At 40.2% G+C, this 13,228-nt stretch overlaps 1 protein-coding gene across 2 annotated transcripts in view; it reads left to right on the top strand.

Annotated features, from left to right (window-relative positions):
* DNAH6 (dynein axonemal heavy chain 6) overlaps nt 1–13,228 on the top strand; it is a 133,487-nt gene that overhangs the window by 103,126 nt on the left and 17,133 nt on the right. For both annotated transcript variants that reach the window (XM_081893587.1, XM_081893588.1), the window contains 4 exons: nt 1,002–1,148; nt 2,871–3,009; nt 6,387–6,506; nt 10,460–10,581. In XM_081893587.1, coding sequence (XP_081749713.1) covers nt 1,002–1,148; nt 2,871–3,009; nt 6,387–6,506; nt 10,460–10,581 — 528 coding nt within the window. The remainder of the gene's footprint in view (nt 1–1,001; nt 1,149–2,870; nt 3,010–6,386; nt 6,507–10,459; nt 10,582–13,228) is intronic.

Raw genomic sequence — 13,228 nt, 5'->3', positions numbered from 1 at the left:
TGCAGTTTTGTCTTTGCCATCTCTTCCTTGCTCTTGGAATTATATCCCCAGCTTGCTTTCTTACATTTATATGCCACCTTTCATCTGAGGAGCTCAAGGCTCTAGGTACACAGTTCTAGTCCTTTCCATTTCTAGCCTCACAAAAACCCTGTGAGGTACATTAGGCTGAGAAGCAGTGTGCATTTGAAGTCAAACCCCATATGTTCCTGCTTTTTAAAGCATTCCGAATTTGTTGGGGAGACAATCAATCAATCTTTATTGCAGTCAAAGACCAGACAGGTTGGGGAGACCTGCACCCCATGAGAAAAGTTCCATTCAATTACTTCTTTTTCTTCTGCATTACTTTAGTTTTATATCCATATGATTTTGCAGAAAATTTGTCTTGCCATGAACTGTACTACCTCTGCTGATTTTAATAACGCTACTTGTGGCTACAATTGGTTTCTACTCGTTAAAGCAGTTTTCCAGTAACCCAATATCTAGGAGCTTAAAAATATGATTTCCAAATAAAACCCATAGGAGTTGTTTTGTAGTATCAATTCTTACTTACTTGCATTATTCTACTTGCATATATATTGGTTGCTTCTTCCCCACCCTTGCATAAGATGATTTCTATTTTCTTTGCTCTAAATTTCCTTATTGTCATAACATAGAGTTCCATTTCCATATATTTCCTGGGGTAAGCAATCAGTGCATTAATGTGGTTAAAAGCTGTGGGCCGCCTTCTGAATATAAAATACAGTTTGCATGCAGATAGCTGCTAATTCATAAATTAAACGTGACAACACAGTGAGGAACTAGAAGGCAAACCTATGTAGCTCAGTCCTATATCTGTGCAAGTAAATATTTGTAACTATTTCTTCATGGCAGGATTACAAACTGTAATGTTATCCTAGGATTGCAAGAATATTTTGCTGTGGGCCAGTTTATCAGTGCAGATGTTTAGCAGTCAGTCTAGTAACTATATAACAATACATTTATTTATATCTGTATGTATTCAGGTAACCAATGAACCCCCGAAAGGTCTGCGAGCAAACATCAGACGAGCATTCACAGAAATGACATCTTCGTTTTTTGAAGAAAATATCCTGGGGAAAACCTGGAGAAAAATAATTTTTGGCATTTGTTTCTTCCATGCTATCATTCAGGTACCTCTTATTATTTTAAGAATATGAAAAAGGGCAGCAACAGCTTCAGTAGATGTTACGCTGTTCAGAAAACATATCCCCTCTCTCTTTCTCCCTCTCCACAAATTTGTGTTCTGCCTTTCTTCCACATTGCTGCGAGTAGCAGCGCAGATGGGGGCTATCTCATTTTTATCACAATCTTAAGGTCTAGGCATGAGTTTCTTATATGAATATTTTAATTAGTTATTTTTAATTATTGGAAATTTAAAGGAGCAAATATTATCAAATGTTTCTGAGGGCAGAAAATACAATTCCTGTTTGCTGCATTTACAGCAGTAGATGAGCATCTTTATTGCTTTAATTTAATCCAAAGGGCATATTGCTATTGAGGAGAGGGAAATGTGCTGCCCAATTACTCTGTGCCCCACATGTAAGAAGGGAGAATCAGGAGAGCCCCCCCCCCCGCAAGATTCTCATCTGTCTCTCCTAGAGTTTCTTCTGCATCCTTTGCTTCACATTTTGTAAGTCACAGAGCTAAGGACAGAGATAGATGGGGTTATCTGGGGCTACATCCAAGTTTCCTGTACTGAAATAAAACAACCTGTAAATTTTGCATTTTTGCTGAAGCGTGCAATAAAATATTGCAGAAATGTACAGATTTTAGACCAGAACAGTCTGGAAAAGTTAGAAGTTCCATTTCTAATGCATTTGTAATAGTCTCACTTATGAAAAGGCTCCTTTTGAATTCTAAAGCAGTTGAATCAGAAGTGGATATCAGTGAAACACAATTATGCCTCAGTTTATCTTGATTATGTCCAAAGAACTTCTCTTTGGAAACATGGACATTTCTAATTTTGAAATGTAGATGCCTCCCTTTAGTAGTAGCGTTGAGATACTATACATACTTGAGAATTGGTGTAGGTCTCAGTAAATGCAATAGAACGTACTTCTGAGTTGACATTCATTTAATGGAGCTTTGAATTCATGTACTCTACAGTGTTTTTGCTTAGTAAAATCCTGTAGAAGAGTCAATGTTTACTGAGAAGCTAGTGTTTACATCTAACTTTTATACCAGGTTTCCCACAGCTTCCTCTGCTTTGTGATGATTCCCGAGCAATTCAGAAACAACAGCTTCCCCAAAAGTCACAGAGCCAAGGAGGAACAACCCAACCAAGACTTTCCACACACCCACTCAACTCTGTAAAAACTGGTTGATTTCCTGACCTATGGACATTACTAGTTAGTCCTCCCAGATTTCCAAAACACTGGCTATACACTGCTGGTATCTAAAAGCCCTGCCCTGATTCAGCTTGATCTCCAGATTAACAAGGATCCTTAATGGCACATATCTCAGATACAAACTAGGTGCAGTAAAAAATTAAAATAAAATCCTGAGTAAGGAATAATGATATTCATTACATTTTCCAAAACCATAGGAGCCCTTCTCCTAGTTAATTTCCTAGAGCATGTGTGCGCTACCTGACAGAATGATCACAGTTTAACAGGATCAATAAATGAATGAAATAATCCATGAAATGGCAATCAGTAGGAAACTAGCCAAACTAAACAGAAGGAGGCAAATAATTGTTACACTAAAAAGACACCCGTGCTCTGGTTTCTCTTCAGAATGTACACATCTTTTGCCTTTTACGATAAAAAAAAATCCACAAAGACCTCATCGTGAAGTTCAGAGGACACTGATCAAACCTAATTTAATCTCTTTGTTGTCTCTTAATCTTCAAGGAGAGGAAAAAATTTGGACCTCTTGGTTGGAACATTTGTTATGAATTTAATGACAGTGACAGAGAATGCGCCTTATTGAACCTCAATCTTTATTGTCAAGAGGGGAAGGTGCCCTGGGATGCCCTCATATATATAACAGGTACAGTATTTTGCCAGTGTAATAACAGCTGTGATATTATTGCTTATCCATGCACATGTTATTCCACAGTAAATGGGTGGATGGTGGTTAACAGATTGAGACTGACTCCCAACAAAACACAAGTGCTTTTTCTGATCTTGCACATGGAACCCATTTTTCCTGACAGCCACATACTCTAGTTTTTTGTCTGTTTTATAATATCTTGCTATCCACATCTGATCAGCATGCATACCTTCCTTGACCACAAGGAGTTTGAGTTGACACTCTTTTTAAGAATAAACAATGTTAAGAAGAAGTTGAGAATTTGTGAAGAGTCAGGCACGGTGGAATATGTATTAAGTTTAGAATGTATGTTTAAAACATACAGAATCCTGTTTATAGTAGTTTAGGCAATGCATATTTCCTTTTAGGATAGTGATTTTATTTCACTAAAGTTAAAACTGCATTTTGCATACGTTACAGTGTTTTACTTACCGTACTATTTGGTTTCTACAAAAGCTGTTTAAAATGGGGTTGAATTATCTCTGTGATAAAGTACTAACATTTCAAGCGAGCTTTAAATGTCATGCTTGTTTATTCATTTTTGTTTTGGTTTTCCATTTTTTGCCAGTAGTTACCCATGTCACAGGATAAATCGTCTCACTTGTTATAAACAGCAAATGTTCTATTTGTCTGTGCTGTGTTCTACCAAGCCGAAGAGTAGAATTACTGCAAATTCTTTGAGCTGAATGCAAGTGCTTTCAGGGTTGCTTGCTAAGTGAAGGCTATTCAGTGGGCACAAATTGCAACTGAAAGTACTCTGTCAGTATGAGTTGTGAAGATTTGTGCATTCACCCATGTCTGTCAAACACTTAGCTAATTTGTTTTATTTCAGTGGTGGTCTCACTGAGATTCCTTCTCAGCTGTGTAGGACCAACTATTTTTACTAAGTTGTTTATTATATTTATATCTTACTACATGGCTCATTGGACCCTAGACCAGTGGTTCCCAATTGGTGATCCACAGACCCCGGGGGTCCACATAACCCACTCAGGGGGTCCGTGGCACCATTCACATAACAAAAACTATCATATCAAAATTTCCAAAATTAGGGGACCCATGGCTTGGTTTTTAAAAAGCATGTGATCCGCAGTACTTAGCTAATTGAGAACCACTTGTTGTTGTTGTTTAGTCGTTTAGTCGTGTCCGACTCTTCGTGACCCCATGGACCAGAGTACGCTAGGCACTCCTGTTTTCCACTGCCTTCCGCAGTTTGGTCAAACTCATGTTCGTAGCTTCGAGAACACTGTCCAACCATCTCGTCTTCTGTCGTCCCCTTCTCCTTGTGCTCTCCATCTTTCCCAACATCAGGGTCTTTTCCAGAGAGTCTTCTCTTCTCATGAGGTAGCCAAAGTGCTGGAGCCTCAGCTTGAGGATCTGTCCTTCCAGTGAGCACTCAGGGCTGATTTCTTTAAGAATGGATAGGTTTGATCTTCTTGCAGTCCATGGGACTCTCAAGAGTCTCCTCCAGCACCATAATTCAAAAGCATCAATTCTTCGGCAATCAGCCTTCTTTATGGTCCAGCTCTCACTTCCATACATCACTACTGGGAAAACCATAGCTTTAACTATACGGACCTTTGTTGGCAAGGTGATGCCTCTGCTTTTTAAGATACTATCTAGGTTTGTCATTGCTTTTCTCCCAAGAAGCAGGCGTCTTTTAATTACCACTACCCCAGACCAAAGTGGCTTGCAACAAGAATGACAGCAGCCACGATGTTAGAAACAATGAAGCCAGTCTAAACGCAAAGTTGAAAATGTCTACAGTTAGAATTGGACTTGGAGATTAAAATCAACCTCCACACCATTTTAAGAATAGTAAACAGCAGCAGATAAAATATTCTTAATTCAGTTATGCATAAACAATCAGCCCCCTCATCTGGATACCTACGGAATCAAGGACATTTTTACCATCCACTATTTCTGAATTAAGAACATGTTGACTAGTTTTGAGGAAGTGAGGATAGGTGGCCTGGAGAGCTTCCTGCAGGAGAGAAGGACCTATGGTTCTACTGGGCTAGTCTTGAGTTTGTTTACTCAGTATGGCTATTTGAATTCCATAGCTCCAAAACAGTCACAGAAAACATCATACTTGGTCTGCACTGAAGAAAACCTGAAATGCATGAGCTTCCCTGTCTCTTCTATTTCATCAGCTGTTGAAATTTTGCTCCCCACAACAGCTCTAAATGTGACTTTGAGATTCTACTGCCATCACATTCCATTCCAGCCAATACAATTTTTGTTTCTTTTCTCACTATATTATGCAGGGACTGTGAAATCCCTGCTATAACCACAAAGGTCTCATTTTACTGCATTAATATCCTCTGTACATAAAAATTAGTTCCTTTAATCCAGCTTCTTAATATCTGGAAACAAAGGTATGACATACGCAAAATGTCAGGAGACATTATCTTATTTGTACAGAGCTGGTCAGTAAAACATTATCCTTGGGAGCTATTAATTATTCTTGCCTGGATTGAATTAAATAATGCATATCATCTGTTCCTAAAGGGATGAAATGCTTGCTTATCTCTTCAAAATAAGTATATTAGATACCAGTTCAAACAAACTCAGAAGATATCAAAGCTCGTTTCACAGTAGCTTTCTCAAGGTAGAAAGAATTTTATCCAGAAAGCAAAATTTCACAATAGCAGTCCTCCATCAGTAGCCATTTTCAAACCCTTCAGGTTTAACCTGTATTCCTTCCAGCAGACAGATATCCTAACAATTTTACAGTAGATTTATTCTGCCAATTGAAAAGTACATTTTTTTCAGACTGATCTTTCTGCCATTTGAGTTATTTTTAAGGAAGTTCTCCAAAAAAATCAGCACTTCTGACATGGGTTACCATACATCCAGGTTTTCCTGGACATTTTCACGATTTCCAGAAATTCTGCCCAGATGCTATTAGCGCTGGACAAATCCTGGATATGTCCGGGATGTATGGCAGCCCTATTCAGTAATCCAAATGTATTAAATAACTGGACATTATTGTAATATAAATATAGTTCTGAATAGAAGCTAGTTTGGTCCAGATGTAGAATGAAAATTTTAAAAATCTGGCTTGTATCCAGTGTTAGTCCTGCTCAGAGATGACCTGTTTAAATTATTGGGCATAACTAACTTTCTTGCATTCATTTCAGTGGGCCTACTCTAATTTATTTAGGCCTTCTTTTCTTTCCTGTTATAAGGAAAGGAAAACTCAATGAATTCTGGTTTGAGAATATCACATTTTATCAACTAACCGTTCAGCAATGTGAAAATATATACCCAGAGAAAATGAATTATGTACAAAAAGTGAAGATGTCATCATAATCTGTAAAACTGATGTTTTGCAGGCGAAATTACATATGGAGGACGAGTTACAGATGCCTGGGATCAGAGATGTCTTCGCACAGTCCTAAGGAGGTTTTTTGCTCCTGAAACGTTAGAAGAGGACTATAAATATTCAGAATCAGGTAAATATATTTTTAGGCTGTGGAGGTCTCACATTAATGGAAGATTCTGTTAAAACAACAAAGAGTCCTGTGGCACCTTAGGTTTACACATTTATTATACATTTTTAGTTGTGAGTCCTTAGTCGCTTTCAGCACAGAACTGTGCAGCTATATATAGAAAACCTGCTGAATGCTAGACATACTTATATGCTTAATAATAATAATAATAATAATAATAATAATAATAATTTTTATTTATATCCTGACTATCTAGCTGGGTTTCACCAGCACCTGGGTGGCTTCCATCTTCCACCAGCAATACAACACAAAATCTATTGCCTACGGCCAAGTCCTACGATACAACCACTTGTGTATAGGCTCATTGGATAGAGACTTGCCTTTCCCGAACTCACTGTTTTGGCACTTCAAGCCATATAGCCATGCTCCTTACCGTCTGCCAATTTACTGCAGTGGACAATGAAATCACTGGACTGGGTAATTCCCTCATCATTTGACAGAGACAGAAGCCAATAATTGTGGGAGGCAGGCTCAATCTCCTCAGTTTTTTTCCTCCTGCCTGACAGAGCAGTTTGTAGGAATACGTATATTTTGATTGGTATTTATTGGTTTTGCCAAATTGGCAGAGCAATATTGGCATTCACAAAGTAATTACGTCCCTTGCAGTCATGACTGGCACACTGTTGTTTCCAGTGAAGATTTCCCAAGTGATCATTCCACAAACACGTGTATAAGATACAGGTTGAATGGCTGGCTTCTTCGGAGCATAAGAGAAGAAGCCTTACTGCACTGGGCTCCTCACTTGGCCTCTTTCCACCAATGCGACGTTGCGTGCATGTATGATGTCAAACACATGCGATTCATGGCAGCTGCCCAATTTTAGATGCAAGACGGTGCCTCTGCCTCACAACAACCCTGTCAGATAGGTTAGGCTGAGAATGAGAGACTAGCTCAAGGTCAACCAGCGAGCTTCACGGCTGAGTGGGGATTTGAACCCTTGTCTCCCAGGTCCTAAGCCCACATTGTAGCCACTCAACCATGCTAGTGGTTCAGGGACACATTCCAGCCAGGCAAAAGCACTCAAGAGGGATACAGGAGGCAGTGTTGACTGGGAGAGTCCTGAGCGCCACATAGAGAAATCTGGGGGGCTGTATTTATCCCCCTGGATTGAGGTTCTCCACTCCCGATCTAGCAGTAAGCAACACCTGTTTTCTCAGAATCAGATGACTGAAGAAAACTATCATATACAACTAAGACCACTCTTCCTGCTGAGTGGGTAAAGTGCTTAGGAATACAAACATATCCTCCACCATGTTATGGTGGCCCCCTTTGCAACCAGCAACAATGTCTGGGTAACCACTGTTGTTTTCTTCAGTTGGGATGTTCCACAACCAATTGCCAAATCTTTACAAAATCTGTGGTAAAGGTAAAGGGACCCCTGACCATTAGGTCCAGTCGTAACCGACTCTGGGGTTGCGGTGCTCATCTCGCTTTATTGGCCGAGGGAGCCGGGGTACAGCTTCCGGGTCATGTGGCCAGCATGACTAAGCCGCTTCTGGAGAACCAGAGCAGTGCACGGAAACGTGCCGTTTAGCTTCGTGCCAGTGCAGTACCTATTTATCTACTTGCACTTTGATGTGTTTTCGAACTGCTAGGTTGACAGGAGCTGGGACCGAGCAATGGGAGCTCACCCCGGTGCGGGGATCCGAACCGCCAACCTTCTGAACGGCAAGCCCTAGGCTCTGTGGTTTAACCCACAGCGCTACCCGCATCCCTAAAATCTGTGTTTCTGACTATCAAACTTTGGGATTGTTGAAATTATTATTATTATTATTATTATTATTATTATTATTATTATTATTAATAACTTTTTTTAAAAAATTGAGTCTTGCAACTCAAATTGGGCCTATTAGATCCCCAATGTTTAAGCAACGAGGACTAAATTCACTTCTGGGGCCCTTCCAGGATTAGGGGCCCTGAAGCTTGAGCTTTATTAGTTTCATATTAGATCTGCCCCTGGCTGGGATGTCATGTAGGACCCTGGGAAAGACAGCAACACCTTGCTCTGCTTAGACATGATTGCCTTGCTAAGGGGATGCAATTACTGAAGCTTTTTAAAACACACACAAACACACACACACGGATGAATGTAAATCTATACAGATTCAATTTAACACTTATAGGAAACCAGTTAGGAAAGGCCAGTTTTATTTCACTGTAATATGTAAATTGCACATATCTGTTCTGGGAATCACAACATAAACATTTCACTTCACTGTGCTATTTTTACACAGTTAACTTTTCCGATTAGAGCAGCATGTTAAAGTTATTAACAGAAATGCCCCAGTTCAGGGATTTAGTAGGCCTGCAGGCTTTATAGATTCTAAAGAGATTACTGCATATTTTATAAGCTTTACAAGAACTCCTTAAAGTCTTTATTAGATCGCCTGAGTTTAAAGTTTAACACAAGGGAAAAGCGTCAAGAACTATTGGAAGGTCTGAAGTCCTCGTGAGTCTTTGAATCACACCGGATGCATTACATCCTTGTAGATGGTTAAATATAGGTAGCACCTGGATATTTATCATTTGTGTGCCCTGTTTGCATTGGTCACACTGAGCAGATCCATAGATCCATCCTCCTAGAAGGTGGTGCCTTCAAAATGTGTTTGAAAACCACCTTCATGGTGGTGTTTGTTTATTAGTATTGGATGGTATCCAACTGTAGCCACCCGCTTACACAACTGGCTTCCATTCAAGCCAATCGAACTTGCCCTTCCTCTTTCCCCCTTGGAGATCCCTCAGATTTCTTCCACAAACCTAGGAGACCCTGTGGAGCACATGCAGGACTGCTGAGACCTGCAGGGAGGGGAGAGAGGAAGTCCTGCAATGGAGGAAGTTCACAACAGCAGACGCCCAAAACACCATCTTATTTCCTAACAGCAGCAACAATAAGCCCAGCACTATCCTTTCTCTGCAGCCTATGTTGCCCTGCAGGGCACAACCCACCTTAATGCTTCCTTTTATGCTCCCCAATTGCATCACTCCAGCCCTAACCCCATATCTTCTCCCATAGCCTAAATTCTGGTCCCTTTTATAACCCAGGGGATGTCGCCTCCTTTGATGTGCTGAAGCTCATTACCTCAAAGGGGATTGGCTTTTCACATCTATTCAACACTCAGCCCTTTTGATACTTTGAACTTCAAATGGTCTATCCCCCGGGCCAGTTCACCTAACAAGAAAATTAGTCTTTTCAATTAACACTTGTTGATTGGCTAGGATTACTGTCCTAATACACAGCTTCAGAAATCTGCCTAATTTAGTTAGTGTCTACCCATGCTAAATACTGGTGCTTAGACTACACACTATGCTTCCCCTGCCACATACATATTTTTTTTAACACAAGCTTAGTTAAACACCTCGAACCTTAAATTGTGTCACTAAAGGTAAAGGTACCCCTGCCCGTACAGGCCAGTCGTGACTGACTCTAGGGTTGCACACTCATCTTGCTCAAGAGGCCGGGAACCAGCGCTGTCCGAAGACACTTCCGGGTCACGTGGCCAGCGTGACAAAGCTGCAACTGGCGAGCCAGCACCAGTGCCGCACACGGAAACGCTGTTTACCTTCCTGCTATAAAGCGGTACCTATTTATCTACTTGCACTTAGGAGTGCTTTCGAACTGCTAGGTGGGCAAGAGCTGGGACTGAACGACGGGAGCTCACCCCGCTGCGGGGATTCGAACCGCCGACCTTACAATCAGCAAGTCCTAGGCGCTGAGGTTTTACCCACAGCGCCACCCACGTCCCAAATTGTGTCACTACTTTGATCTAAATTTTTGGCTGTCTTGTACCCCCATATTCATTAAACTACAAAGTACATGTATGTACTGTACTATGATTTTGAATTAGTTTTGTATGTGAGTAACCTTTTTCTGCTGTGTTTGCCTTTCAATACAATAGGTATATATTTTGCCCCGGTGGCTGACAGTCTGCAAGATTTTAAAGACTACATTGAAAACCTTCCTTTGATTGATGACCCAGAAATATTTGGAATGCATGAAAATGCCAATTTAGCTTTCCAGGTTTGTGAATATATTTAAGATATGAGCTCCAAGGTAATTAAGATAAATGAGTTATACTCCTTAACATTAAAGGAGAGTTTGGTTTAATGGTTGCAGTTGGTTGAAGAGAAATAACAAGCAGTGATTGCTAAGCAGTCCGTCCACACGTGGCTGCTTCTTGCCCACAAATAGTAGCTTTTGTTTTGTTTTAAAATCATGTTATGATTTATTCTAAAGCTGCCTTTCATTAACATCAATAGTATCTGTAACAATTTATGATCTAATGGGCTTTAAACTCTAATGAGAGGAAGAACAGCTTTAAAGTTACAATGACAACCAGTTCATTTAGATTTGATACATTTATGCTATGCAGTTTCCTTAAACAATTCTGAAGCAATTTTTTAAAAAATTGTTTACTGAAGGTCATCTTAATGTGTTTGTGTAGTTAGTATTCTCAGTGGAGATTGGATTTCTTTAAGCAAAGTGGGGGATTGTTAATATTCAGTTAAAATTGCACAGAAACCCCCAATTGACATCCAAACTGCATTTCTATGCCTGATGGGGCACATTTGGACATTTGTGCACTGCTTCATAAACCATGATTCCTGAACTCTGTGTTCATCATGGCTGCGTTATATTCCTTCACACACATCCTTCTGATTGCACATCATAGTTGGTGAAGAGATCTGTGCGTCTATTAACATCTGACCTGGGGAACTGTGACTTAATGCTGTCTAACAAGTTGGCTTGTTTTAAACAAACGTACCATATTTTTCAATGTATAAGACAATGATTTTACTAAAAAAAAAGAGTCCAAAATTTGGGGTGGTCTTATACACGGATGGTGAATGAACAGGGGTATATATTTAAAAAAACCACTACTTACGTTCCCGCGGCTGCCATGAAGAAGCGCCAGAGCCAAAAAAAAGCTCAACAATGCCAGTTCTGGTGCTTTGAATATTTAATAAAATATCAAAGTAGTTCTGGTTGATGTTTAAAATATTGATTTCTTAATTTTGGGTTCAAAAAATAGGGGTCATCTTATACATGGTGTCGTATATGGTGTATATGTAATGTTAACCACAGTTTCTTGGTTCAGACAAACTGACAAACCATGGTTAAGCAAAACTGAAAGGGGAAAGGTCTTCCTAGCCATACAAGATGGGAGAAAGGGTACACAAACCTGAGGTTCGGTCTGGCTCATCTTAGCTCATTCCCACCATGCTAAACTATGGTTTAGTGCAACTTGCAGATATAGCCAGTAATTGAAGCATGACTTTTCATTGGAAAAGAAGTATGCTAGTAACAATTAGAGGTGTAATTTGATTGTTGATGCTGGTTCAGATTACGATTTGACGGACTCATCACCTGTACCATTTCACTTGCATTCTCACTTTGCTATCTGATCCAGTTCTTTATTGAAAGTAATGCTATTTTTATGACTATTTTATGACTACTTCAGATCTGGCTGAAAACTCAACAAGCTTGTCATTGCCTGTTGAAGTATGCACCTTGCCTCAGGGTTACTGTCTGTCTGGTCAAGTGAGGACGAGAAGGTGATGGGCACCCACACCACTTGCTGTTCTTTGTCATTTTTTTCTTGTCAGGTAGCTAGCATATTAACAACTGATATTGTCAAGCAAAGGGGTGACTCTGCAAATGGCAGGCGAAAACAGTTATGATCACCCACTATAAAAATTGATAATATGGGATGACCTAGGCACACGCTGGCATTAGATGTATCAAATTGAATAGGGCCACCAGGGAAGTTTGCAAAGAGCGTTGCATTTGCAAATGCAGTTGTCTGTTTGTGTGTCGTTCTTTGTTTAGCTGTGTAAACTGCTGCATTCAATGCTCTGGAAAGTACAGGTGGAGGTCACCTGCCCCCCTCCAAGCCAAAGCGGAGAGGACACATTATTTTAGTTGTGTGACTCTGTCATGACACGACATATCCTCTGTATGATTCTTTTCAGTTGTTATAAACAAAAATTGCTCTTTTCCCTTATGGGATATCCAAGAGCTCATATAGAGTCCTTACATAGGTTCCCTATTGGTAGGAGAGAATAACAGAGGCCAACCAGAGAATATTGAGAAGCAAGGCAGCTAGTAAGCTTGATCTTTATTGAACTGTTGCTCCGCTCACCCGCAGGAGAGGAAGAGGAACCCCAAAAAATGGCGCACAAGGCCTTATAAAGACTTTTGAAATTCCCACCCTGTAGATCGAGACCAACCTCAGACACATCATACATACATCACAGAAGGGGTGTAACCTAAGACCACCCCTCAGATACATCATACCTACATCACAGAAAAGGCGGTCTTAAAACAGAAATTTGAATGTTGTTTTTCTCCTATCATTGTTTATCTCCTGTCTGGCAGGTTACTTGATTGGATTGCCTGGGTAGCCTGGCCAGTCTTTCATAATGATAAATACTTAGTTTCTGGACCAGGTCACAGGCTCACACCCTATTCAAACACAGACATACCCTTAAGACACGACTTGTGAAAGAAAAGACAATGGGGAGGGTTTTCCATTTTCCTTTGACCTTGCAGAGAAAACATTTGGTCAGATTGGGACAGTTTGGGAATCAAAATGGTTCCAGGTCAGTCTTCCTGTGCTGGTCTATGTATGTATGTGCTTGGTTGGTACACTTATGAACATTTAACA

This window comes from Podarcis melisellensis (genome assembly GCF_964234715.1).
Source record: "Podarcis melisellensis genome assembly, chromosome: 17".
Taxonomy (NCBI): domain Eukaryota; kingdom Metazoa; phylum Chordata; class Lepidosauria; order Squamata; family Lacertidae; genus Podarcis; species Podarcis melisellensis.
This window is presented reverse-complemented; position numbering and strand designations above follow the sequence as displayed.